The sequence below is a fragment of the Bombus vancouverensis genome, chromosome 2 (assembly GCF_051014615.1).
Source record: "Bombus vancouverensis nearcticus chromosome 2, iyBomVanc1_principal, whole genome shotgun sequence".
NCBI lineage: Eukaryota > Metazoa > Arthropoda > Insecta > Hymenoptera > Apidae > Bombus > Bombus vancouverensis.
Window position 1 is genome coordinate 10,584,319 of NC_134912.1, and position 26,608 is coordinate 10,610,926.

Below are 26,608 nucleotides of genomic sequence, written 5' to 3' on the forward strand. Positions count from 1 at the left end.
TGTACAAGATTAGCGAGAAAAAATGAAGACTACATTTGAACCTAGTGAGAGAAGTTTATTTTATCATTTGCGACTGTATACTTGTAATTATTATTTATAAAATCAATCCATTTATTATCGTGTTTGAAAAAAAAATATGATTTATTACAAAAAGACATAAAATATTCATATACTCAACTAACATTACTATCAAATTTATCCTAATGTGAATAATAAAACATATCTTTTTATATTTTTCAGAAAGTCTTTATTATTTAAGTGTTTCATACATTGTCTCTGTAGCATTTTCAATATCACTTTCTTCATCACTAGTACTACTTGTATCCAAATTATATAAAAAGGATTCATTTTCATTCATAGGAAAATAATACCTGAAATTTTGTGTTATTAATGTGTAAAAATTTTAATTAATCTAATAAATTATGATTTCATATTATGTAAAGTACTAACTCTGGTTGATCCCACACTTTTTGTGAAGGTATCTTAAAATGATTTTCTTCCTTCATGTGTTCCAAAACAGTATCCACTTTCATTTCACAAAAGACACATTGTTTTAAATGAATTTGTCTTCTGACATAATTAACTACTTTTACCTGTTTTAAAATAATAATTTAACAATTTAAATTTTTACACCTTATTTAATTTAATCTTATTTGTTTAATCTTACTTTTTGATAAAATGTTAAATCTTTTGATGCAATTTTAAAATCAAAATCATGTTCTGCTTTCATATGTGTAAGAATATGATGGAAATGCTTATCACTGTAAGTACAGAACAAACAAGATATTCCAATGCCTTCATCATTCCAATCTGACCAGGTATCTTCATCCTCATTTTCACTGCTTTGATCTCCTACCACATCATTTTCAGTGTGAGTATTCTAGATACAGAGAAAATTATGCATTTATGTATTTACATCTTTTATGAACAAAACTGTTATTAAAGGATTTATCAAAATACCTGTTTATGTCTCCATGATTTTCCAGGTTCCAAGTAATTATTTATATAAAATTTATCATACTCTTTATTATTTGGATTTATCCTTTTGTGTAACTTCTTACGCATATGTTCCTTTAAAGCTGTACGATCTTTAAACAATTTTTCACAATATATGCATATCAAACTGAAAGAAAAATATTTGATATCAAAGCAATATCTATTTAATTAATATATGTTTGTATATCTCACTTTTCAATAGCTGTTTGAATTTTATCTAAAAATTCATCTATGAATACCAAATTATCTGGTTTCCCAAGGTATAAATTATGTTTTTGGGCTAAGTGCTTTATATACGTAATACGTAAACCTGAAAATTCTGTTCTACAAAACATGCAACCACGATTAAAGTTTGTATCTTTCCTTTCTCTTGCTTGTTCTGATAAAACCCATTCCTTAAAACAATGAAAACTCATATGTTGTAATATTTTATGTATGCATATAAAAGTTTTATAGACTAATAATGTACCAGTTTAGCTTGATGTATTTCATGTCTTAAAGTTTTATCTTCTGAAATACAATCAGAAAGTAGATAATATTTTTCGTTTTTACTTGGTTCTCCATCAGGGGTGCAATCCATTAACATTGTTGTACAGAATTTAGTTAAAGGCTCTTCCTTAAATTTCACACTCCAATAATGTATATAGCTAAAAACAATACCAATTTTTTATTTTATGAATATTTAATTTTTAATGTCAATAAAATATATTATTTCAAATAAATCAATAGTAAACCTTTTTAAACTAGCAATATTCCAAACATCTCCTATTACAAGACGATGTTTTTCAAATAAATGAGACAACAATTCTTTTTCATTTTCTGGAAGAACGAATTTTTCGTCGCACAAAACACATTTTGTATTGTAAGGTTTATCATCAAGTCCAACAAATTGAGATTTAAATACAGTATCATCTTCATTATAAACACTGTTTATAGGTAACAAATCTTTATATTTTTCTACAACATAATATTATACAATATATACTACTCCAAAATTTGCAAAATATTTATAAAATTAAGTAAGATGTAAATATATAAAATATATACCTGTCGAATTCATAGCTGTTCTACTTTTAATATCTTTTAAATCAATATATAATTTATAAGATTTAAATTTATTTCAGAAATTTCTTTCATACAATAGGTTAAATATTATTTATTTTATATAATATATGATACATGACACATATCCATGAAAGTAAGAATATGATTTATATTTCTTTAAAGTTTGTAGATAAATTTAATATCCTGATAAATTAATTGTACATACAAAGGTATGGAGGAATATTACTATTTGTTACTGAACAGTACTTTGCCCTGTCAAAGAACTCATGTTTCTGTTGTTCAGTCAAAATGAGAAGTTTCTATTGGATAAAATTAGAATGTTCTTTTTCAATGTAACATTTAAATACAAAATAAACAACAAAGTACTGCGAGATAAATGCTTTGACTGTAGAAATCTGAATATTTATGATTAATTTTAATAATGTGTCAAGTATAAAGAAGTATAACTATTAAGTCATGTTTTTAGTATTTTTACTTATAGATATGTATATTTATATTTTTTAAATTAACAATTACAATATTTGTATATTTTGTACGAGAATTTAATTTTATTTAAAATATAATATTAGTCATATTTTTACCAAAAAAACAAAAACAAAAATAATTCTTTAAATGTTATGGATATGGGTATTTCTTACAAACTGATATATCTAATCAAATCCAAAATGAGATGAATACACAGGAAGGTAAAAAAGGAAAAGTAGACATATATATTATACAAAAATCATTTATTATTTATTTTCCTTTCTCAGTTTTAGATTTATATTTCATAAAACCAAATAACAACATCAAATGACATATATGTAATGAAATGCTGCTAAACACGGTGCTTGGATAAGTGTTCCAGCATAATTCTATTATGCCCAAAATTGTTAATTTTATTACAGTCTTATAGTCTGTACACCATGCAATATAGGGCAATGTATGATAATACCATATGTAAAATTGATAATGCAATGATCTACTAAAAGTCACACCAATAAAATTTGCAGCAAACATTGGAAAAATAAATAATTGACTCATCGTAGACATATCTACTTTCTCTTTCTTTTTTAGTTGAGGTTGCAAGCTTTTTTCCATATACTTTAATTTTGCATACGACTTCATATATTTTATCCATGTTGATGCACAGTAAATTAAAGTTAATATATGCAACATTAACAATGATACATGAAAATATGAATGGACAAAAATATGTTCTGGTAGAAACCTCCAATTTACTGTCCATTTAAACTCAAAAATCCTTCCAAGATTAAAAGCACCTTTTATATATGCAAATGGATTATTAAGTAAAAAAGGAAGACCTAATACTAACTGAATTAAGGCACATATAAGTAAGTGTATTATTGTCTTGAATATTCCTAAATTACATATGTAAGCTATGAGAAGTGCTGGTGCAAATAGCAAAATATTCATTTTTACAGACACAGCCATACTATAAAAAATACTGCCTAAATACCATTGGTCATCTAGAAATGCATTCAGACTAGCAAATAACAACACCATTGCAACTGGATCATTAAAAAGTCTTAAGGTAAATATAGAATGAACTCTATAAGATGTACAACACATAATGATCAAAACATACGGAGGAACTTTCTTAGTTTTCGTATAAATTCGAAAAACTAATATGAGTAGCACAATATAAAGAACTGCAAAGAAATACTGTGCTATCTTTATCTTTGTTCCATGTTCCGTGATGAAGTACAATATAGAAAATATATAAACAAATCCTGCAGGGTAGACTAATGGTCCAGTGTCACCTTTCAATTTCGAGTAATCCAACGTTCCATTCAAAAAGCCCTCGACTTCTTGCATATATGCTTTCCAGTCGATTTCTGTATATGGTATCCTTTCGATAATCAATATGTTCAGAATGATTTCCAAAATGATAAACAGTTTTCCAATTAAAAACAATTTTCTGGGATCTGTGAATAAGGAACTTAATTTTCCCCATTCTAAGTAATTTTCATACCAATTCTTGGTATTTTTTTTCGATACTTTTGTCGAATTAAGGTTAGATCGAAATTCTCTGCGCGGCGCCATATTGTTACAAGTAAGTAGCACACGTGTTCTTTTAAGTTCGCTTCTCTGTATGCGAATTTTTTTTATCTTTTTATGAATTCGTATCAACCAATCACAAAGCGTAATGTTAAATGTGAGTCAGAGGATGTTAGAGCCAATCAGAATGCGCCAGCTGGGATTCCGGGCTTTTGACAGAATCCAACGTGTATAAAGTATAAAGTGAAGCGTGGATAAAACTTATGTAGTTGTATTAAAAGTTTTGTTGCAATAGCAAGTGAATGAATTAAAAGTTTTAGAGTGTTTGTGTTATAACTTAATAAGGATATTTTCCACGTAATACACGAATTACTTTATCGGCACAACAATATGTAAGTTGTGTTCCATTATCATTTATGTTAACCTTGTAAACATAAATGTACTCACTGTTTTATTAATTTTTGTTATCCTTTTTTTTTCTAAATTTTCATTAATATCTTATTTCTATTTAAGAAACGTAAGTTTCTAGTGTAATTTGTATTTATGATATCTTTTAAGAGGTAATATAATTAGAAGTTTAACAAAAACATAATATTAGTATATTTATCCATCTTTAATATACGTATGTATATTTAATGTATGTAATTTAAATATATTCAATTTATTTGTTTTTAAGAAGTTTTTTTTTATTCGATTATTAATCTTTATATAAACCTTCAAAATTTTTTGTTTTGTTAATTTATGTAATATAATATAGTTTCTTAAAAATAAAGAGTATAAAATTAAAAAATTATTGCAGAAAATATATTCAAAATGAATAGTTCAGTATTATTAACTTTCTTTATTATTCTTGGATTGGTATATACTGTCACAGCTTTGAAAAATGATGAATGTGAAGGTAAATTAATATTTTATTTATTGTTTGTATACTATTTAATTTTATCACTTTTTTAAATTTGATAATATTTTAGTATGTATAAATACTGTGGAAAGGTTTGTGAATACTTTAAGTGAAGATGTGAAAAAAGATACAAAAAAAATCGAAGCAGCATTTAAAGACTTTTGTAAAGGTACTAAATCTAAGGAAAACAGATTCGTAAGTATTTATAATAATACACTGTTGCTATAAACACTAGAATGTAATAAGTAATTTATAATTATATTAATTGAATTTTTCTTTTTATTTTGTTAGTGTTATTATTTAGGTGGTTTGGAAGAATCTGCCACAGGTATTTTAAGCGAATTAAGTAAACCTATATCTTGGTCTATGCCTGCAAATAAAGTATGTGAAAAATTGAAGAAGAAGGATTCTCAAATATGTGATTTGAGATATGGTATGTTCGTTTTTAATTAATTCTATGTTTATGAATAATTTGAATTATCAAAATAAATTGTTTTTCTAATTTTTAATGTATGATATTCTCATTTAATTTCAGAGAAACAAATTGATATTGATACTGTTGATTTAAAAAAGCTTAAAGTACGTGATTTGAGGAAAATCTTGAGTGACTGGGATGAAACATGTGATGGTTGCATAGAGAAAACAGATTTTATTAAACGAATTGAAGAACTGAAACCCAAATATTCTCATAATGTAAACTCAGAACTCTGAAAAGTGTTCAACACTGTAGATAAATTATTATGTTAGTATGGCTAAGCTTTGGGGTATTCTTTTTTACAAAATAATTAATGGTATTTATGTTTCTTTATTCTGAATGATTGTATAAGAGTAATTTTGTATAATTCCTTTATGGTAATTCTAACAGCCAGTATACATATGCATTTAAATTTCAGTTGATAATATTGAATTATATTTAATTCAGTAATATCTTGGACATAAGTTTAAGAAATTAAAAATGTTAAGCAGTGAAAATTTTTTAAGAAAGGATGATTCCTTTTAGTATAGCCATGCTAATACAAATTAAATATCATGAAAGGTGCTCCGTTTTTATCACACCAACGTTAGACAAATATAAATAACTCAAATTTTTCATACAACAAATTATTTTCATGTTTTTATCTTTCATTGCTCTTCCTCAACTATTCTGATACTGTGCGTTTATACATGTATAAATCCTATTTATATCAAGAAACCATGTACTATATAAACAGATATGTATTTGTGATGAATTATCAATAATGTGTTGTTATACATACTTATTTTTTTCTTTTTACATCAAAAAATCATAACTAACTCCTAACTTCTACAACATATTTCTCTTAATATTTTTTAACAATTGTATACAACAATACATTACCTTTTCAGACCATGAAAACATTTGATTTTATCATCTAATTTAGATAGTAGAATTAGAAATTTGTCAAGTGTTCAGTATTAAAGATTCATTAGTAACAATTTGTCAAAGTTAGTTCTAGTTTGATTTCCAATTATAGTTAAGTACGTAGAATATTTGATGTGTAACATTGAAATTTATTGATAGAACATTATCTCTCTTGTACAGTACCATTGTTTTGTGAAAATATACTTATGAGATGTAAAATGATAAGGTATAAAATCTTAAAGATTTAATAATTGTGGTCATTTAATAAAAAAATTAGTAAATAAATTTGCTATATTATTTTATCTTTATATGTAAAGATTATATGAAGCTATATTGATGTTTTTTTTATTAATTATCATTACAATTCGGTAAATCGCTCCAATGTCCGTCGGCCTTACATGTAATCAATCCTTGCTTTTTACCACTAGGACACACATATGTCAATTGATCCTGATACAAATAAGAACGACCACGAATTGTTGCACCAAATGGAAGTTTTGGTTTATTACACGAAAGTCCTATAAATGTTAATTAATCAAGAAAGGATGATACAATATTATATATTATGTAATATTGAACTTACTTGAACATCTACTATATATTCTGGACCATTTCCCATTTGCAAGACATCTTACATTTCCTTGACCAAGCATTTGGTATCCAGGTATGCATTCGTAAGTAATTGTATGACCAAATGTAAAGTTTACTGCTTCGATATTATCTTCTTTTAAAACTGCATTTGCAACTTTAGGTGGTTTTTGACACATTACAGCTAAAATAAATGTTTGTTCAAACTTTTGAGTAAAAATCTTTGAAAATATTTGTGACAGAACTTACGTTTACAAAAAGGAATAGTAGTCCAAGTATTATTTGGAAGACAAACAGATTTTTCATTGCCTTCGAGAATATAGCCTTGATGACATCTGAATGAAATAGTGCTATTAACAGTTCTTGTATAATTTGTCTCGATAATGTAACTGTATTCTGGAATCTAATAGTAATCTAACATTAATTTCATAGTTAAAAATTATATTTGTTTCTGAAAATAATTATATTACTTACTGTTATCAAATCACACATAAATTTCTGACAAATTCTATCAATTCCATTATTAACCAAGAGTTTATTGATGGTGTCATTTAATAATATATTGTCATTTATTTGCCATTTACCATGCTCATTACAAAACCAAGTTAAATCAGAAATAGAATCTTGAATGTTTGCATTATTCAATTGAATTTCTCCATTGTTGCAGCTAAAGACTATCTTTTTCATATAAGTATGACCTTCTACAAAATACTTTAGATTCTTATAAGTACCATTATATGGCCCTTGGTCACCCAATTTTTTATTCTGATCATTTTCCCAAGTAGCAGTATAGTTATTTGAGTTTGTTTCTTCACGAAAGATTTGAAAAAGTGGATGACTTAAGATGGGACATTCTTGAGGTTCGCAAGACGATAACGTGGATGACCATCCTTCATCGTCTGTACAAATTCTAAAGTTATCACCGACTAATTTGTATCCTACATCGCATTTTATTAGAATTTTAGAACCAATGGCAAATTGGTCTTCTAAACTTTGATTTCTTCCGACATCATCGTCTCTTGATGTAATTCCTATATTCGTATTGTTAAACCCCATTTCTGTTCTTAAAAGTTCAATGGTGTCATTATTTTGTGTTTTAAACAATAATTTTCCATTATCCACGATGTTGGGCCACGGACACTTTAAAGGTACGCAATCAGGAACAAATCCAACCCAAGTACCATTTTCCGTACATTGAAGTTTAAATTCGCTCAACAAATTATGATTGCCCTCAAACTTATATCCCGGATAGCAAGAATATCCAACAATATCGTTAAGATCGTAGTCCTTTTCGAGCGTGTCATTAATCGCTTGTAAATCAAATTTTGTGGCAGAAGTTTCGTGTAGATTTCTCGAATTTGAAGAAATTATGTATCCGTAAGTAATCCTATGTAAATATTATAAAAAACTATTTATTATAAAATTATGATAATGTAGTATGAAATTATAGTAATTTTCTTTACTATGTCTCTTACCTTTTTGGTGGTGGACATTTATAAGGCAAGCACGAAGGCCTTTCATGGTCCCACTGTCCAGATTCCAAACACGTTAAAAGCTTTTCCCCTTTTACATGAAATCCAACATCGCACTTGAATTCGATTTGCTGCCCTACCTATGAATAATACTCAATAAAAATTCCTCCATTTTTTACACAATATTTGTAAATGAATCATACCTGTAGAATGGAAAGATCATCCCTTTCATATTCTTCTATCACGTACTCGATGTCCCCGTGCTCTGGAGCCAATAAATTTTTGCATGTTTTTCCTGTTATAGATAATTGTTAAGAATTAAAAGCAAATAATTAATGAATATTAATATTTTACTTCTATGATATTAATATGTATTGTCTCGAAAGTCTACAATCTTTACCTATACAAACTGGAGGTAATCCGCTCCATTTTCCATTGGCATTACAAATTCTACGAGGGTTTCCTCGAAGTTCATAACCGATCAAACAAGAATAATATATTTCATCTCCGAATAGATACGATCTGCCTTGTATACGACCTCGAGGGAAGTATCCCGGAAATCCGCATCTTCTTCCTTAAATGAGGCACAAATTGTTAAGGTCGAAAAGTATTCTACTCGAGAATTACGTAATTATACAGAATTTCATAAACTTTCAATTTATACAAAATCAACTATTATTTTCAGACGAAGAAAATGTTCTTTTATATTTAATATTTCATGATTTATCCAGAGGAAGATGATTAAGCATATAAGTGTAACATTACAAAGTATTGCAACTCACTTGCGCAAACAGGTGTGTAATATCCTTCCCACTGTCCTTGCTTAAGACACTTCACTGTCAAAGATCGGTATTCCCTACCATGAAATCGCACCACGTAACCACTGTCGCAATGATATGTAATGTTTGATGCATCTCCGCTGACGTTTATGTTACCTTTAAATGGTACTACGGGTAAAGGACAGCCACGGCAAAATGGAGTGCTTAATATCTAAGGATATCAGGAACAATAAAAAATTGATCATAGAATTGTAATAAAAGTACAATCATCTATATTAAGGAATAATTACCGTAACGTCACCGTGCACGTGTTCTTGCATTTGTGCCCATGCAATTACATTACCGTGGTATTTTTCACAGGTGTTGAATAAATGTTTGATATCTTTGGCTGCCAAGACTGTGCTCCAAATATCTAATAATGTTAGTTTTCCTAAAAACGATTCTAACTCCGAAAATCCTCCTCCAACGCGATCTTGTTCTTGTCCAATTACAAAAGTTCCATTTCCTAATTGGAAGAAGCATTAGTTTTTCTATTTTAATATACTTTTTTATAGGATTATTTATATAATATACTTTTGGTAGGAAATCTCTTTCATTTCAATATTATCTTTTTACAGAATATTAGACAGTATTATCTCTTTAACGTTTGGTACCTTGAATGGAACTTCCTTTCGATAAGTAGATGCCATTGTCTCTCAAAAGGCCGTCGATAAAAATATTCCAAGAGCCATTCTCCGATTCCCAGGTGAAACAAACGAAATGCCAATGACCATCGTTTACTTTAATATCGGTTATTACTTTCTCGCCATTGAGATATATTACCAGCCTACAAAATCAAGACAATAATATTTCATGTGAGTCAAATACTTCCTAAATTTTTATTAAGAAGGATATTTCATTACCCGTTATAATCTGTCAAAGTGAATGCATTATCGTAATAACGTGTAGCGTACGACAACACAGTGCCGTAATTAAACGTATCTTTCGATTGTAGCCACAAACACGTAGTTAACTAAAATTGATGATAAAATAAAAATAAGTTATTTATTTCTCTTCGTTACATCGTTTAATATCATTTACTACCTTGGAAAGATTTATCGTAGGACCTTTCATACTGATATAATCTGTGGTTCCCGATTTACTAAAGCGTATCGTATAATCGGAGAATAATTCTATAAAGACACGATAAATTATTCAAGAAGAAATTATCAATTAGTAGAAAAAGCTTTTTAATACGCAAGATTATTTTTATTTGTATAAAAATGAATATTCATTAAGACTATACTTTCCAGTCTCGCAATGACGTCCTGTGAATAACATAGGACACGTGCATGTGTAATTGAGAATATTATTTGTGCATTTTCCATTGTTCAAACATGGATTGCTCTCGCAATAATTCAGCTCTATAGCGCAATTTTCTCCGGTATAACCATCTATACAGACGCACCTGATAATCAAGAAATTTTTTATTTTTTATTAATGACTGTACAATCCCATATATACATGTGTCTATATTCTTATTTTGGTCACCTATAACTCATTATTGTTGCATTCTCTTCTTCAATATTTATGCAATATGAGTTTTCGTTACACGGTAACCAATCACAAGGCAATAAATTACAATAGCGACCGAGAAAACCAGGTCTGCAGAAACATTTCCAAGTGTCGTTAACATTGCGACAAGTAGATCCCTCCATGCAAGGTGAAGGATCGCAATGATCCACGGCGATTTCACAAAATTCTCCTAATTTATTAATATATTTTAATTATTATTCATTGATATATTTCTTAAAAATTAATCACTTAATAATAATTATTCTATCATAGTTTGCAAATATACCTTCGAAACCACTTTTGCACTCGCAGGCATAATCATTCTCCGTACTCACACATGTGCCATTGTTTCGACAGGGATTAATGGTACATTCGTCAATGTATAGCTATGTATTTTATTTTAATTATTAATTAATTTATTTCTAATGATACTCTGGTTATTTGAATAGATAATAATTGCTTTACCTCACAGTTGCTACCTGAATATCCATTTCTGCACGTACAAGAATATCCTATAGTATTGTTCGTTAAACTTTGAATATTACATATTCCTTCGTTCAAACATGGTGAAGAATCACACGGATTTTGGAATGTTTCACATTTAGAGCCTAATCAGTAGTTTTATGTATAATAATATTTCTTATTTCGTACCATGAATGAAGTAAAAATAAATTAAATAATTACCGACATAATAGTCAGGACATTCGCAACTAAAACTGTCTTCTTCTTGTATACATTGTCCACTATTGAAACACGATTCTATATCACAGATATTAGTTTCGATTTTGTAAAGAGGTAGACATTCGTTTATACTTTTAGATCCATGATTTCTAGTAGTAGTGTCAGGTGGACACGAAAGACAATGAGTTTGACCATATTCTGGTTGATAAAATCCAATGTCGCACATTAGGCAAGGTTCGAGAGCTAATCGTATGTTCTGATAACGCTTCTTTTGAGAATAGTATCCTGATTTGCATAAGTCTAAATAAAAAAATATATACAAATATTACCTTTATAGAGAAATAGTTTTTATAAAAGTGGAGAAAACGAATAATAAAAGTGAATTGATATTGAGAGAAGAATTTGTTTATAAAGTACTTACGTATACAATCTTGTAGAGATTTTGAGTGCATTTTTTTCGTCGAAGTGTATTCAGGGCAACGTTTGCAGTTCAATGATCCACTTACGTTTTGATATTCTCCAAGGGAACACGATTGACATCGTTTGGTCGAGGAATTGAAGAAGGTTCCCACAGGACACTTGACTAAAATTTAAATAAACTCGATTATAAAACATTAATAATTCCTAATAGATCAGAGGAAACTCATTGAATTATATTTACCGCAAGTATGTCTTTTTAAGATGCTTCCTGGATTGCAAATTTCCTCAAAATTTTTAAAAATAAGATGCAAATTTAACGCGAGTTTCGCGATTTCTTGATTTGTTCTGTTGTCGAATAAGTTCAATTTCCCAGATTTTGACAACGACTCGAGCTTTTGCCGCAATTTCTCGATTCCTTCTCGTGGATTGTGAAGGTGCTCATCGATTATTCTTCCTACATTAAATAATATTTTATATACGTAAATGTTCAAGATTTGTTTCATATTTACGTTTATACATGTTCCTTTATTAAAATTTTATCGATCGCCAGATTACCTAAAAATTTGAACTTCAATTCAATTTTTTCTTTCTTCTTCCTCAATTTCGTTTTACTTCTATTATCATTTATTTTAACGTTTCGTTTTGATTTTAAGTTAATACCATTCGTTGTCATTATATTAGTTATAAATAATTTAGAAGTATCATTGTAGTTAAGTTCTCTTCGTTTTCTTATTACACTGGAATACACTGTATTCGAGGATGGAAGAATCTCCTCGCATTCAGGATCGAAGGTAATGAGATCGCATTCGATATCGTTTCCACAAATGTCGAGCAATATCGACGTTAAATCGGCGGTAATATATTTGCTCAGCTAAATTACATTATAATAAAAATGATCTTATAAGAGAAATTATAAAGTTGATAAACAAAAAATTGACAAATACTTACTTCACGGAGTGTCGTTTGGTTGTCACATATATTTGTTGCGTTTCCTTCTAATATAATACTTCCTTCTTGAGATGCACTTTTTGGAATTGTAGACTCTATACAACGATAACAAGAAAAAAGATAAAAAAAAAGAATTTACGTTATCTCTTATATCTGATTATTTTTGTATTAAAATTGTAAATCCTCGATATGATTTATTTGAAGATTTATAAATTATATCATATCTGTTAAATCAAACAAAGAAATTGTCACATTTAACAGACCCGAGCAATCAGGAATGTAATTTTCTTCAAGCCAATTTGACGCGTTCCCGTTACATTTTAATAGCAATATATTTTCCACGATTCCAACATTTGGTTCTTCAGACGCGAATCCATATCCCTCTTCGCAAGTTATAGTGCACTCGTTCGTCTCGTTCGTTGATGGTGCATTGCACTTGGAGTAACCGTTCAACACTTTTGGGATCTCCTTACAAGCATCTAACCGATAAAAATTAAAACTTGTTTATTTATAATTAATTAAATTATACGATATATTATTTTATGAAGTACAAGCTAATCATGTCAACGTGGCACCTTTTATAGTTATGTTTAACACGCAAGACACCTTATTATCGTACTTGTCGATGGCATTGTACACTATTTGCGTTAACCCGATAGGAAACGTGTTTTCTCCAGGAAGATAATTTTGTTCTACTTGTACAGGAGTTTTGGAATTGTCGTGAAAACCAGGTTCGTCCCAAGTCACGTTACTTATTCCGATTCTATTATCGGTGTAAAGTATCGGAGGATCTACGCAATGCTCGACCATTGGTGGTTCTTTATCTGGAAAAATTATATTCCAATATTTAAGCAAAATTATTGTAGCGCAATACAAACAATCATCTTATAGTCGCAATATATTTATATTATAGTCACTGCTATTATATAGACCTATTGTCTACTAAATAGACAAGGTTCCAGGAGAGGATTTAGAGTTAGGATACGACTTATGTGAATGAAATTAACTTACCAAGAACTTTAACTTTAAATTTACATCTAGCTCTATTTCCAGATGAATCTTGTGTCACGTACATTACTGTGCGTGTCCCAATCTTTACTTTCCAAGGGAAAGTAATGTATGGTTTACTCCATAACACAGGTGATCTATCCACATTGTCAGTCACGTTCGGTACTGTCCAACTTACACTGGCATATTTCTTCCCTGGAAGGCTCTCAGTGATAACGTCAGGTGGACAGATTATCGAAGGTGGTGTTTTATCTTTGAAAAAAAAAACAGAAGAAAGAAGAAACAAAATAAATAAATTAGTGCGATAACTTGAAAAATCACAAGAATTGAAATTCATAAATTTTGGATGTTACATTACCTATGCATCGATTAACAGTTCTACGTTGCGACCAGACTCCAGAACGGCCGCTACAATGTCTGGAACGTGGACCCTCAAGTACGAAACCCTTTTTACATGTTATAGTGCAGTTGGTCCCAAACGGTAGCTTCTCCGGTCCCGAACAATTTTCAGGCGAAATTTCTCCATTCGCAACTTGTTTCAGAGGTTCACATTTTATCGCTATGAATGATATATACACATGTGTAATTAAGTAAGGAAGTAGAATTCAAGTATTTATAAAAAAAGACTAACAAAGAACTCAAGGGAAAAATGAAGGTAAAGGTGATCTTTATCATATTTATTAATCTTGTAACTGTATTTATTAAAGCTTCCATCCATTCTATGTATATCATCAATCAAATATATCATACTATAATTTAGAATTATCTTTACTCATATTAATGCTTTGCATATATTAATGTTAAGAAAGATTGCAGAATTTACCTGTACACATAGCTTTGAGACCGTCCCATTGCGACAAAGGTAGACAATTGCGAACTTTACTTCCACGAAGTTGATAACCGGTTTCGCATCTGAATTGACAACGAGAGTCGATTGGATACATTGTCGTATCTTCTGTGCTCAAATGTTGGTCCTCGTCGTTTTGACAGCGCATTCGTCCATGTGCAGGGACTCGAAGTGCCGGACAGGTTTTCACTGTTTCAGCAATCGTAAGATACGAATGACGAGTTGGAAAAGAAAAGGTTTCATAAACGAGTAAAAAAGCTTCAAATATGTAAATTTTGCAGTATCGTTTATGTATATCGCAATCGAACCAATTACGTTCAATAGGGATGTATAACGAGACTCACGCAAACATTTCGGTTCGTTCCCGGACCAGTTACCGTCTTTTCCGCAAAGTCGAATACTATCACCCGTCAGATAGAAACCGATTCTGCATCTTATGCCACAAGCTGCGTGAACGACGTTGCTGCATGCGCTTGCTTTTACCAAATATCCATTTTCCGGTACTCTTAACCGAGGACATGTTATAACTATGAAATAAGAAGAACGATTGAATATTTAAAATGCGAAAGAAATGCTGTTGAAGTATTTGTTTTGAAGATTTGTTTGTAATAAAGGCTGGAAAGAATAATAGAACCATTAGGATATCATGGAATCACAAAAAGATACTTTACCTTATCTAAGAAACTTAAATCTCAACTATTATACGAAATTTAATTATCAAATTCTGCCATTAATGACTAATGAACTAGCGATAGATACGACGTGAAATAGTTAGGAAGAGCAGATTTAACGTAATTGCCTTCTTTTGCTTTTGAAATACGGACGAAGTTCTTCGCAATCTTGTTTCAATAATTCTATCATTTCAAACTTCACTGTAAACGAGCATAATATTTTTGGACAACTTTTAAAGAATTTAGACATTCATTTGCATTAAGAAGAAAAGTAAAAATAATGGATCCACGGTCCAAAAAGCCTCACGATTTTGTAGCAACCTATAAAAATTTAACCGAGGAAATTCACAAGAGAAACCGCTTACGTATAAAATGGTTTCAGAAGTATGAATGGTTATTAGATGAACACAAGTATGTATATAAAATGTATTATTAAGATTCGTAGCCACTAATAAGGAATTCTTGTTAACGATCGATTTTGAAGGAAATTACAGAAAGAATTAGAGAAATTGTGCGAAGAAAAGCAAACGGTTATTGCCACGGAAACGTTCGAGCGAAAAGAGGGAAAAACTTGTTTGCCAGCTCCGATTACTACTAGTGGCGAGGTATTAATAAAAATTTTAATTTTCATTACCTTGTTATAATCAGGTAATAATTACAAAATTATTTTGTTGCCGCTACGATGTTATAAAAATTTCTTTCTAAACTTTGGTACTTCTAAAATATTTTGTAATTTAAATCTTAAATATACTATGACTCTCTAATTAAACGAAAAATACACGCTTAATCATTTTGAGTGAGTATTAATTAAATTAACATTTCAAAACGTGTATTTTTTTCATAGTACGGTTGGCTCGCATCGAAACCAAAATTTCAATTGGAAATATATGGAGCTTATAGACCGCAATATCCCGATCCTCTTAAAGAAATAACGCCATTATTTGGAAATATGCCTGCTCTTCCAGTAGGCATAGGGTATATTTGGTAGAATACAAGACGATTATTTAAATAAAGAGAACGATAAAGTTTCAAGCAATTTAATTGCATCTTCGATTACCCTCGCATTTATTTCCGTCCGTGGTGAATCCGAAAGCGCAAACGCAATCCTCGATGGAAGTTGCAGGTACTTTAACAGTCACCTGATTCGCGTCAGGGCATGATATGCACATCGACGTCAGATCACCGGAGATTTCTCCAGATGCGTACGTTCCATTTGGGCAAGCTGAAGAAAGATTAAATTAAGCTCGTTAAATGAAACTTGTAAGAGCGTTGCGAGTATTATACGACTACCAAATAGCAAAATCTATCATTTAATTATTCTATTATTCTATTCCATTATTTTAATAAGATTATCGATCCAATGGTGATTTGTTGTTTCTCAGAACTCATAGATAGGTGCAGTCGTCGTATTTCCTAAATTTAACTTGCTATTGTTAATTCATTATTGCTATTTAATTGCTTAGCATCAATACCATTTATATTCTATAATTTAGAGATATATTATATAGTAATATACCTACAATTCGAATTTATTTATTTATCTAATTTTTATTTCAGAATATCAGAGTAATCATTAATGTTATACGTATGTATATCGTGGAAAACTATTATTTCAATATCATTGATTCACTAGTTCTGTGATGATACAGCAATTATAGATAATATAACGTAATGAAAATTGAGATTGTCTTCATCGAAGAAAAGATATCGCATAAATATAGAGAAATTTCTATTATCGATAAACTTACGGTGACAAGAACCCTGAAAACCAGAGCCAAAATATCCCGCGGGGCAAATGCAAGCGTAATGTCCGGTCACAGTGCCGCAGGCGCAGGTTGCGAAATTATCGCAGCAATTTCGTTCGTTTCCGACTTCGCTGATATTTCTGCATAAGAGATTACAATTATCTGGATACGTCACTGGTACGTATTTGCCTGCTTTCAAATCTGTAACAGCGGAAACGGGGCGAGCTCACATTAGATAAAGTACTTTACGTTCATTTGCATAAATAAACAATCGTGTCTTATCGAGTTCATTGTTTCTTTGTTTGTTTATTGTATACGACAGATTGCAAATTATCTTTAAGATTTTCTTAAAGATCAATGTATCAAACATTCCGATAAATATTTTACCAAATATCAATTCATTCATTAAATATTTGGATAAAAACTTCATTTTTCAAACTTTTGTTCAAATTTGTTTAAATTTCATACTTACCGCGATGCAAAGCTCGTCGTACTAGAGCCTCGAATTCCACGAAACTATCGAGGAAATAGCTGTACGTGTCTCCAGGAGAGCTGGCTATGTCGTGCAGTTCGTCAACGTTTCCTGTTCTTATTCCGAATGTGAATACCGTTGCACCTGCAGTTTTCAGAAGGTTCGCCGCAGGTCGTGGATCGCCCCCATTGCTAAATCCATCGGTTATAAGAAACACTGCCTTCTTTGCATTCACTCTACCCTTCTCGAGTATTCTCTAGCAAATTGTATTAAACATTTCAAAACATTTTTGGATCTTATAAATTTAATATCATCTTGAATTTAGTTTCTGTTTATATCTGCGAACAATTTCTAACATCATATCTTCTATCTAGTTTATAACAATAAAAAGTTATAAATTGCAGTTTATTAAAAGATATAATGTAAACTCGAAAACTGATATCTAAAACTATTTCATAGCGAATGAATGTAAGATAAGTGTTAGTAAAAAATGAAAGTGGGCAGCTTACAAGAGCTTCCAAAAGCGCGCCTCGCGTGTACGTTCCACCACCAGTGTAATTAATATTATTTAATTGCTTATTCAATAAGTAACACTTGTTATTATTGTCACTAGTATGAGATATTTGATCTACGTTACGTCTGATGTGTCTTCTTCCACCAAACGTTACGATCGCGACCGTAGTCGTAGAAGGCTCCACAGAAAAGTCGGCCAAAAGATGTTTTACAAAATTTAATTCGCTGTGAAAATTTTTCAAGCCAACAGATCCTGAAGCGTCAACGAGAAACACCAGTTCCACCTGGTAAAAATCTTACGTTAAATTAAAATCATTGCTCGTCGCTGCGAAAGAAGTTTAACGTTAATAGCGCTATTTAAAATTTATTAAATTCTCTGAATTTTATTTAACAGATATTGTTCATTAACGCTAATTAATATTTATTGAACTTTATTCAATCTTAATTACAATCCTAAATTTGCAAATATTTATTTAGGATTTTGAATTCAAAGAAAACTTTATGAACTTCAATAAGTACATTATTATTTATATGTACATTGTTTATTTGTAAAATTTCCCATTACCTGATCGGTCTCGTTCCTCAAACGATCGATGTTAGCTTTTAAAAGGCGCGACAAAGCGTCAGCTTTCTCTCTGAACGGTTTCTGTAGCTGGTTTTTCAAACTGGTATTTAATTCGTACCGATCTGTGCTTCTCTTATCTTTGAAATTAAACTCATTTCTTTCAGACACTCTAAAATTCTGCAATCCTATGTCGAGTCGGCTAATCTCATCGAAAAATGCGATCGTAGTTAGCAAACACAATGACAACCAAATTAACGTGCATATTTTCACGATTGGACTGATCATGTTAGCAAATAACATTCACATAAAGTTTGTAACATTTATCTTTCAAGACATATCTCGCGGGTTTCAAAAATATTAAATTCTTTTACGCCGACAAAATCAATACAGCGCTTTGAATTTACTCGTAATTTTTTTACAGAATTTCTTCTTTCGACGCTTGCACATATCATACTATTGTAATTAATATCTATGTATACTTCTTTTTTAATTTACCAAATATTGATGCTATAAACTTGGAACAGCGAGAGTATTTCGATTTCTCAGAACAACAATTTATCAAATTATAACAAATATATGTAATACAAGTAATCGATTATAATTACCGATTTGTTTTTATCGTTAACTAGATTTACTAAGAGAACGCAATGTTCGAGAACACAATGAAAAGATCGAAAGATCAACTGTCGATACTTTAAGCTGAACTGCTACTAGTTGTAAACGAGCATCTAAATCGTGTCCGAGCTTTGAAAAGTTGAGAACAAGGGACTCTCTGTTCAACTTGTACCGTGCACACGTGTTCATATTCATCGAGTGATCTTGACGGATGCCCGATTTATTAACAAATCCAATCGGACTGCCTTACATGTCAATCAACGCTGTAAATCAGAACAAACAGTGGCAAAAATAACAAATAGATCATGATCGCGTTAAAAGAGCGCCGCGAATATTATCACGTGCGATTCTGCACGATTTTCAGGCAATCTTATTTGAATCGATTCGTATTATTCCACGCGTTGCATATTTTACAATCAAATTATGTAACATTTAACATGTAACATTACGTAATGTAACATATGTAACATATAACGCAAGTAGGTTACCAAGCAAGCTGAAGTGGCAGGGCTACCATAGAATATTAGAAAATTCGTTTTATGTACATTATCAGAACTGGTGCAGTTATTATTTCGATACTTTAAATTTGAGATGCATAAAATTGCAACAATGTACAATAAAACGAGCGTTAATTATTCTGATACAGAATCATTTGCTTTAACTTACCTTTAGCGATAAGGTCAAAAGTACAACATCTTTACGTTCCAATAAACGACGATCATAATGTCGCTTTATAATTCTTCTAAGCATCTAAACTATATCTATTTAACGTTGATCTTCTTCTCACGCTTCAATAGATAACATTCTAACGAAGACAGAGTCGCTCAATGTAACTCGAAAAATCTGGAGGATGTTAAAAAGATTCGAGAAAGATGAATAATTTCTCGCAACAGATAAGGTACACTATGAATATGTTGCGTAAAATTTTCTAAGCGACGTATGTTACACAGTTCGGTCTTAACGTGTCTATGATAGCGTTCGAGGAAGGGTGTCATGTTTATGTCACGTGTAGGAGAAATGTTGAACGGTGGACCGCGGCAGCAGCATGTGAGGTCAGAAAAAGGCTTACAGTTTCCGTGTGACCCGCATACATATCGCATCAATGCGACGTAAATTGATTTTTCTGGCTGGGATATATCGCGAGAAGCCACGCGCGCACATCGACCGGCAACGATCGTACAATGATTTAAAGTACTCGGTGTTTTCGCGGCTTCATTGTCACATTTTCCATTATTTTATCGCGCCTCAGATAACGAGCATCCTCTAAAGACAAGCGAAACTAACTCCCCCCCGGTTACCAATTTTGCGTTGTTTACACGGATTTCCAAGTGTTACGACATAATTATCGACATTTCACTTCTGCATGAATACATCTCGTTCTATTTTTGGTAGTCGATGAAACGATCTTCTCCGACGATTTCTGGCTCGTCAAAGATTCCTGGACACGGTTCTGTGGAAGAAAGTGAACGAATAATTATGTCGATCTCGATTGTGATCACTGTAATGATGATGATGATGACGATGATAGTCGGAAGTTGCGGAGCTTACGAGAAGGATAGAGTCCTCCGGTTGTTGGATATCCCCCGTCATTTCCGCCAATCGAAGGAACCACGAGAGAATCGAGGACAAATCGAGCAATGTCGTGCCACGAATCTCCGGAAGGAACAGTTGGGACACGTGAACGTGTTCGCATTTTTGGATCCCTCCTGGTACTACAGCTACAGGCAAGCAATCATGTAAGATGTTGATGGAATGATCAGTATGTTCTGTCGATAGTTTTAGTAACGCTTATTATTATAGATTAGATGCGTCTAATGGTCAATAATTTGTATTCGTACTCACATGAAATTTCACGTTCGTTTATTCACGTTTTAAATCTTACTATTTTTGATTTGTTTAATTCTTCATTTAATAACTTCTAATAAATCGTACTTTGCGCAGACTTAGTTCAATTTAGTTTCAAATCTGATTCTGAAATTTTTAAGAGACACGAGTTAAATGTAAAGTTCGTTGAAGTGACACTTGTAAAAATCATTTGGTACAAGGTTGGGATTATTGAAGAAGCGATTAGACAAGTCCGGTTTTTCGAATATCTTGTTCTTCATGGTGACGCCGCCGTCAGATTTGCCGGAAGACAGCACGGAGAACAATATAGAGATAAAAGCGTGGAGGGAAATATCTAAAAATATACAGGAGTCCGAGTACTTCTTCGACTTAGAAGAATCGTTGTTCGCTGACGTTGAGAACAAGAAAAAGGACATAATTTTTCTTCAAGACACTTCCGAGTTGGGTATCTGGAAAAGTTTTCATGCATCGAAAGACGAAGTAATCATTATCGATCGGTGAGCATTTAATACGATCAATTTACAATCGTAGAAATTTTGTTAGGTAGAACACGATTTCTTTAATATTAATTCACCTCATAATCTTACGGAAGAAAAAAATATTTGTTGAAATACAAAATTAAATTAGCTTTTACTAAGATAGAAATATGTTTAAAAAAATAACTACTTGAAAAATTCATCTTGCTTTTACAATTTTATTAAAATATGAATTAAATGTCAATAATTTCAATAAAATGTTATTACAGCTGCGGTAAAGTAACTTATCAGATCATAGTACCCTGGAGTATACTATACTTCCCTTACGTTAAAGCGGCCATTCTTTCCACGTACAACGATGATCCGTGTGGTCCTTGCCATGTAAGCAGAATTCGATAAATTTTCCAATAATAATATCGGGATTTTTTTTGTTTAATCTTTAATCTAATCTAGTCGTAAAAAGAATGCGCAAATATATATAAAAAAATTATTTGTTTGCTAAATAGGAACAATCAACGATAGCACGCGATTCAGTGGAATACGAGGAATACCTTTTAAAAGCTATCAATTCAGATGAAATAAAGATAGATAAAAATCTTGATACGCGTACAGAAAGAGTATTTACCGATTTAAAGACTAGCAATATATCCTCAGAGGAATTAAAAGAAATTGAAGATGATAAAAATACCAGTACCGTCGTTCCTTTTAATCCAAGCAATAATGGAAGTACGGTTTATGATATCACAACTGAGTCGTCAACGGTACGGACTACAGAAAATATGAAAAACGATGACAATGTACGAGACAACATTCTTTTTACCGATAAGAATATTGAAATAACTTCTGAAATACCATTGGAACAAGAACAAACTCAGATACCGACTATAATATCAAACTTCGCGACGACCGAAGTATACAGTGAAGAGCAAGATTGCATCTTTTCCAATAAGCACGTAAATGGTAATAACAACTTTTCCACGAGTAACGATTCAAATACTGATTTAACAAGAAATCACGAAGACCTTCAAATTGAATCAAATATTAGTTTGGAAGATGTGAAAATGAAAGAACAAGAAGGTATTAAATATCAAATATCATCATAATTGATATTGAATTTTCAATATTATATTTTTAATTTTCAATATTGAATTCGCTTTTTATTTGCTTATATTAAAATATATATAACTTATATAGTACATAAGATATATAAAACATATCATTTTTTCTTTTCACAAATCTTTATTTCTCACGTTATTTAACAGTAAGTAAGAATACTGAGCCACAAAGTCCAAACGACGAGAATATGCCTTTACGTATTATATTATACGCTCCGCATTTACATGAAGAAAATGGAACATTTAAAAAATATACGCACTTAGTTCTAAAAACAGGAAGTCCTGATTATCATGATCATTTTAATAGTAAAAGTACAACTTCTGATCAAGAGGTATGGTATGCACAGTAAATACAATAAGTTTCTTCTAACAATATATTGGACCCGTTTTAATCGTTGAAAACGATAAGCCAGCAGCATTAAAAAGGTCAGAATCAACGATATTAGACGATAAAACGTTGGCTCAATTCGTGCACAGTGTAGACGAGAGCCCAGGAGTATATGGAGAAATAGCAGATTATTGGCAAACTATCGACGGAGATGAACTCAATAATAAAGACGAAAATACAGAGTATACAGATTACGACTACGCTACGGTAATGATACTTAAAAATTCTTTTTCAGAGCATTTTTCATTTACAATTAAAGTTTTATAAAATATTCTAGGCAGAGGATACAGAAAGTAATACTAATGATGCTTTCGATAATGAAAGCAGTGTATTAAAACCAAGCGATATCGATTCAACTGATTCAGACATGAATATTACAAATAACAATGATTTGGATGATTTTATGCAACGAAGATTAATCGAGCATTATAATAAATTATTAACATGGATTTACTATATCATTTGACAAATCAATCACACTTATGACAAATAGAGTATCGTAAAAACATGTCTACACAAATAATCATAAAGTTGTATAGTTGTAAAATAGAAACGGAAATGAATCTCTTATTTATACATCGTTTTACATCTTAAAAACAGCTTCACGTGTAGTGTACATATAAGTATGTATAAATATTCTTATGAACACATAAGGTAGAATCGTGAAGTTTTATTTATAATATTATAAATAAGAAAAAACTTTCAAAAACGTTGTTTTTAGAAAGATTTCGTTATTTAAGTATATATCAATAAGTATACTCATTTGTAATTTCTTCTGGTTCGCTTACATCGTCTGAGTCCAAACTATTACTATTGCTTGTTGTAGTGGTACTTGAAGTGCTACTTTCTGAATCGCTTTCAGAATCAGTATCGCTGCTGTCGCTTGAACTCGAACTACTCGATAACCTATATAAAACATAATTTACATGTGCATTACTAAAAAATGAAGGAAATAATAAGTTTTACAAATCTTCCTTACTGTGCATTTCATCCATGCGTAATGTGCAAATATATGGCAATTTGTTATTGCTATAAGTTTTATTACTGATAAGTTTACAATTTGATGTTCATATAATTCACCAAAGGAATGTGCATTTTAAAAGTTAGTGTATTATATTAGTATATTTCAGATTAAAATATATATAGAATATGTACAAATATTTATTTCATTTATTAAGAGGTAAACGAGAAAGCTTTGTTAAGGAATATATTCAAAGCAATTCTATTGAAATACTTACAAATACTTTAAAGAATGTTTGTCTTTAATGTAGTATATAGTCTTTGGCCTTTAAAATAAAATCATATAACATAAAGACATATAATATTCTTCAATGAATCCCAGAATTTTATAAAAGTTACGAAATATTTTGTACATTATACTTACTTATCTTTGTCATTGTCATTAACTGTTAATTCATCCATTTGATCCACTATTTCATGAACAGAATTTTCTATAATAAGATCTTCTTCTTGCACAGAATAAGCTGCTTGCTCTAGCTCTGCTAAGTCAAGTTGCATATCATCTTTGGAAGGTTGAACCTTAAGAGAAATAAGTATACATTAATAAACCCTAAAAAGTTACTCCTTAATATTTATATACTTACATTAGCGATAAGAGATTCCAATGATTCTATTAATGATTCATTAATCTGTTGTAACCAGATCAGGTAATCTTTTATATACAACTGATTTAATATATATCGCGGTTCACACGAATTGTTAAACAAACTATGTACTTCACAAAAATGTTTTATAATATACTTTTTACCTAAAAATTTATGAAAAAGTATTAGGCATAAAAGATAATGTACTAAATGAAATAATGTAAATTAAAAAACCTGTGCTTTGTTCATTACTTACCTAACTTAATTACTTTCTTTACGTCTTCAAAAACTTTTTTAGACAAATCCCAATTTCTAAAAAGTGGATAACATATTGATCTTCTAAAACAAGCTTTTACAACTTCTTCCGCATCAGAAAACTCCTAAAAATATTATTATCAATATATAAGACAATATAATAAAAATAACTATTGGTACTTCTGTAAACATTTTACATACATCAAACCAACACAAAGTGGAACTTAATTTATTAATAGTCCAACTACTTTCAACTGTATTTTCTCCTAATGTTGTTCTGTGATTATAGCAACAACCAAATAAAATATCCATTAAACCTAAAAGTAACTTATGTGTTTCTTCATTGTTTAATAAATATTCTTTGTTTGGGAGTTCTTTTAATAAATCTACTTGAGTTTCATTGAAAGAAATATCTTCTTTTTTCAAAGTGTCCCATTCTGCAGAAAATGAGATATATGGTTCTATGCATTCTGGTTGCATAAGATCTGCCAAATAATGTTCCTCGTTAAAATCTGAAATTTCACGTTTCTCTCGCAATTTTCTTCTCTCAGATTGAGGTATTGTATCTGGCATTGGAAGATCTATTATTTCCTTAATCCATGCTGACTAAAATTAAAAGTGAAAAAGTTATATGCCACTACTAGATGCTGTATAGATGTAGGACATATATATATTAAATATTTTAATGCATTTACCTCAAAAGCAGCTAAAGCTACAGATATTTTATTCGCAAAACCATATTTGGGAGATACAGGCAAAAGAGGTACGGTTTCTATAGTATTGTTCTGATGCATGTACCATTCATCTCCATTAGTGTTTTCATCATTTGGTGTAAATTCATGCTCATTCGGTATATCATTAATATCTTCAGAATTTGCTGATGGATTTCCAATTACCTCAATATTTGGTACAATTGTATTCTTCTTTTTTGGTGGAGCTAATAATGTACTTATCATATCCAAATTTTCAAAATATTCTCCTTTTACTACTTTTGAAAATCTTAAAGAGAAATCTCCTTTTTCACAATCGTATGAGCCAAATGATGAGTCATTTTCTTCAATTTCACCTGGTAGTCTTAACCTAAAAATAGAGAAATTTTATTAAAATAATATTTATAACTATTAAATACCATTACATTACCTCAAATAATATGGTGTAGAATAAAATCTGAAATCTGTTCCATCAACATAAACCTCCGTGTCTTTGATATTGGCATATGGTGCATGAATGATTATTGCGACTTCTGTATCAGTTTGAGTTATTTCAAATCGTGGAGTTAACATCTTTGTAATGCACTTCGAAAATGTATTTTATTTAAGATTCTTTCCTCACGTTCATTAGATGTAATATTTTTGCAAAATTACATTATTATAATAAGCGAATACCATGCAGTATCAATACAGACATAGAAGTAAACACATGATATATTAATAAATGCTCTATTATACACTATGGTTATTTATATACCATATAAGACAAATCTTTAAAGCTTATATTTGTAACATTACTATACTGGTTGTAAATGTTCCTAACTCTTACAAATAACTTTGTATCCATAAATTACATTTCAAAGATTAAAATTCTTTTCGTTCGATTCACTTGCCATTTCATTGACGTCCTAGTTTCAGACGAAATCTTGTGCTATTGCAATAATAGTTTAACGATAAATATATCGATGTAACTATCGATTTTTAGTTGGTCAA

At 30.5% G+C, this 26,608-nt stretch overlaps 7 protein-coding genes across 8 annotated transcripts; 3 read left to right on the forward strand and 4 right to left on the reverse strand.

Annotated features, from left to right (window-relative positions):
- Positions 1-224: 224 nt before the first annotated feature.
- Positions 225-2,355, reverse strand: LOC117163217 (zinc finger protein 277). The gene is made up of 8 exons (XM_033345288.2): positions 2,044-2,355; positions 1,731-1,953; positions 1,466-1,643; positions 1,189-1,391; positions 961-1,123; positions 668-880; positions 451-593; positions 225-371 (listed from the first exon to the last, which is right to left on the reverse strand). Exons 1-8 carry the CDS (start codon positions 2,054-2,056, stop codon positions 251-253), a joined length of 1,257 nt encoding a protein of 418 aa, XP_033201179.1. The 5' UTR covers positions 2,057-2,355; the 3' UTR covers positions 225-250.
- Positions 2,356-2,770: 415 nt separating this feature from the next.
- Alg3 (Alg3, alpha-1,3- mannosyltransferase) lies at positions 2,771-4,143 on the reverse strand. The gene has a single exon (XM_033345465.2). It carries the CDS (start codon positions 4,105-4,107, stop codon positions 2,797-2,799), a length of 1,311 nt encoding a protein of 436 aa, XP_033201356.1. The 5' UTR covers positions 4,108-4,143; the 3' UTR covers positions 2,771-2,796.
- Positions 4,144-4,257: 114 nt separating this feature from the next.
- On the forward strand, positions 4,258-6,218 carry Manf (mesencephalic astrocyte-derived neurotrophic factor). The gene is made up of 5 exons (XM_033345466.2): positions 4,258-4,454; positions 4,862-4,960; positions 5,034-5,158; positions 5,255-5,396; positions 5,499-6,218. The coding sequence occupies exons 2-5, from the start codon at positions 4,876-4,878 to the stop codon at positions 5,672-5,674; spliced, it is 528 nt and encodes a 175-aa protein (XP_033201357.1). The 5' UTR covers positions 4,258-4,454; positions 4,862-4,875; the 3' UTR covers positions 5,675-6,218.
- Positions 6,219-6,673: 455 nt separating this feature from the next.
- On the reverse strand, positions 6,674-20,019 carry LOC117163296 (sushi, von Willebrand factor type A, EGF and pentraxin domain-containing protein 1). The gene is made up of 33 exons (XM_033345459.2): positions 19,889-20,019; positions 18,608-19,485; positions 18,039-18,326; positions 17,530-17,785; positions 17,061-17,258; positions 16,370-16,534; positions 14,986-15,168; positions 14,618-14,830; positions 14,153-14,353; positions 13,798-14,046; positions 13,362-13,610; positions 13,050-13,265; positions 12,787-12,881; positions 12,394-12,709; positions 12,080-12,292; positions 11,840-12,001; positions 11,422-11,718; positions 11,203-11,345; positions 11,024-11,123; positions 10,714-10,927; positions 10,473-10,630; positions 10,267-10,355; positions 10,086-10,195; positions 9,837-10,009; positions 9,474-9,688; positions 9,187-9,394; positions 8,805-8,978; positions 8,608-8,699; positions 8,408-8,544; positions 7,407-8,319; positions 7,182-7,335; positions 6,928-7,116; positions 6,674-6,862 (listed from the first exon to the last, which is right to left on the reverse strand). Exons 2-33 carry the CDS (start codon positions 18,905-18,907, stop codon positions 6,693-6,695), a joined length of 6,840 nt encoding a protein of 2,279 aa, XP_033201350.2. The 5' UTR covers positions 18,908-19,485; positions 19,889-20,019; the 3' UTR covers positions 6,674-6,692.
- On the forward strand, positions 15,165-16,348 carry LOC117163303 (uncharacterized). Its single transcript, XM_033345468.2, has 3 exons — positions 15,165-15,723; positions 15,797-15,917; positions 16,157-16,348. The coding sequence occupies exons 1-3, from the start codon at positions 15,593-15,595 to the stop codon at positions 16,298-16,300; spliced, it is 396 nt and encodes a 131-aa protein (XP_033201359.1). The 5' UTR covers positions 15,165-15,592; the 3' UTR covers positions 16,301-16,348.
- A 13-nt stretch (positions 20,020-20,032) lies between the features above and the next one.
- LOC117163298 (uncharacterized) lies at positions 20,033-23,605 on the forward strand. The gene is made up of 8 exons (XM_033345462.2): positions 20,033-20,120; positions 20,615-20,958; positions 21,268-21,564; positions 21,813-21,924; positions 22,050-22,620; positions 22,806-22,990; positions 23,068-23,253; positions 23,324-23,605. Exons 2-8 carry the CDS (start codon positions 20,618-20,620, stop codon positions 23,510-23,512), a joined length of 1,881 nt encoding a protein of 626 aa, XP_033201353.2. The 5' UTR covers positions 20,033-20,120; positions 20,615-20,617; the 3' UTR covers positions 23,513-23,605.
- On the reverse strand, positions 22,763-26,562 carry LOC117163299 (protein SHQ1 homolog). 2 transcript variants are annotated; one of them, XM_076626403.1, is made up of 8 exons: positions 26,046-26,561; positions 25,601-25,985; positions 25,107-25,511; positions 24,907-25,030; positions 24,651-24,814; positions 24,431-24,585; positions 24,285-24,332; positions 22,763-23,952 (listed from the first exon to the last, which is right to left on the reverse strand). In XM_076626403.1, the coding sequence occupies exons 1-8, from the start codon at positions 26,186-26,188 to the stop codon at positions 23,793-23,795; spliced, it is 1,584 nt and encodes a 527-aa protein (XP_076482518.1). In that variant the 5' UTR covers positions 26,189-26,561; the 3' UTR covers positions 22,763-23,792. The 2 variants fall into 2 exon arrangements, with proteins under 2 accessions (XP_076482518.1, XP_033201355.1); XM_033345464.2 differs by lacking the exon at positions 24,285-24,332 and having other exon boundaries at positions 26,046-26,562.
- Positions 26,563-26,608: the final 46 nt, after the last annotated feature.

Excerpts from the sequence above, each read along its gene's own strand:
- Alg3 (XM_033345465.2), bottom strand. The coding sequence starts at position 4,107 with ATGGCGCCGCGCAGAGAATTTCGATCTAACCTTAATTCGACAAAAGTA.
- LOC117163296 (XM_033345459.2), bottom strand. The coding sequence starts at position 18,907 with ATGTTATTTGCTAACATGATCAGTCCAATCGTGAAAATATGCACGTTA. Across the intron at positions 13,611-13,797 it reads ATTTAAAGTTAAAGTTCTTG|ATAAAGAACCACCAATGGTC; the intron begins GTAAGTTAATTT and ends TAATTTTTCCAG. Across the intron at positions 7,117-7,181 it reads TACTATTCCTTTTTGTAAAC|CTGTAATGTGTCAAAAACCA; the intron begins GTAAGTTCTGTC and ends CATTTATTTTAG.
- LOC117163299 (XM_076626403.1), bottom strand. The coding sequence starts at position 26,188 with ATGTTAACTCCACGATTTGAAATAACTCAAACTGATACAGAAGTCGCA. Across the intron at positions 24,586-24,650 it reads TGGAATCTCTTATCGCTAAT|GTTCAACCTTCCAAAGATGA; the intron begins GTAAGTATATAA and ends ATTTCTCTTAAG. Across the intron at positions 23,953-24,284 it reads AAACATTCTTTAAAGTATTT|GTTATCGAGTAGTTCGAGTT; the intron begins GTAAGTATTTCA and ends TGTTTTATATAG.
- LOC117163217 (XM_033345288.2), bottom strand. Across the intron at positions 1,392-1,465 it reads AAATACATCAAGCTAAACTG|GAATGGGTTTTATCAGAACA; the intron begins GTACATTATTAG and ends CATTGTTTTAAG. Across the intron at positions 594-667 it reads ATTTAACATTTTATCAAAAA|GTAAAAGTAGTTAATTATGT; the intron begins GTAAGATTAAAC and ends ATTTTAAAACAG.
- Manf (XM_033345466.2), top strand. The coding sequence starts at position 4,876 with ATGAATAGTTCAGTATTATTAACTTTCTTTATTATTCTTGGATTGGTA. Across the intron at positions 4,961-5,033 it reads GAAAAATGATGAATGTGAAG|TATGTATAAATACTGTGGAA; the intron begins GTAAATTAATAT and ends ATAATATTTTAG. Across the intron at positions 5,397-5,498 it reads AATATGTGATTTGAGATATG|AGAAACAAATTGATATTGAT; the intron begins GTATGTTCGTTT and ends ATTTAATTTCAG.
- LOC117163303 (XM_033345468.2), top strand. The coding sequence starts at position 15,593 with ATGGATCCACGGTCCAAAAAGCCTCACGATTTTGTAGCAACCTATAAA. Across the intron at positions 15,724-15,796 it reads TGGTTATTAGATGAACACAA|GAAATTACAGAAAGAATTAG; the intron begins GTATGTATATAA and ends TCGATTTTGAAG. Across the intron at positions 15,918-16,156 it reads CGATTACTACTAGTGGCGAG|TACGGTTGGCTCGCATCGAA; the intron begins GTATTAATAAAA and ends TTTTTTTCATAG.
- LOC117163298 (XM_033345462.2), top strand. The coding sequence starts at position 20,618 with ATGAAACGATCTTCTCCGACGATTTCTGGCTCGTCAAAGATTCCTGGA. Across the intron at positions 20,959-21,267 it reads AGCTACAGGCAAGCAATCAT|GTTGGGATTATTGAAGAAGC; the intron begins GTAAGATGTTGA and ends ATTTGGTACAAG. Across the intron at positions 22,621-22,805 it reads GAAAATGAAAGAACAAGAAG|TAAGTAAGAATACTGAGCCA; the intron begins GTATTAAATATC and ends GTTATTTAACAG.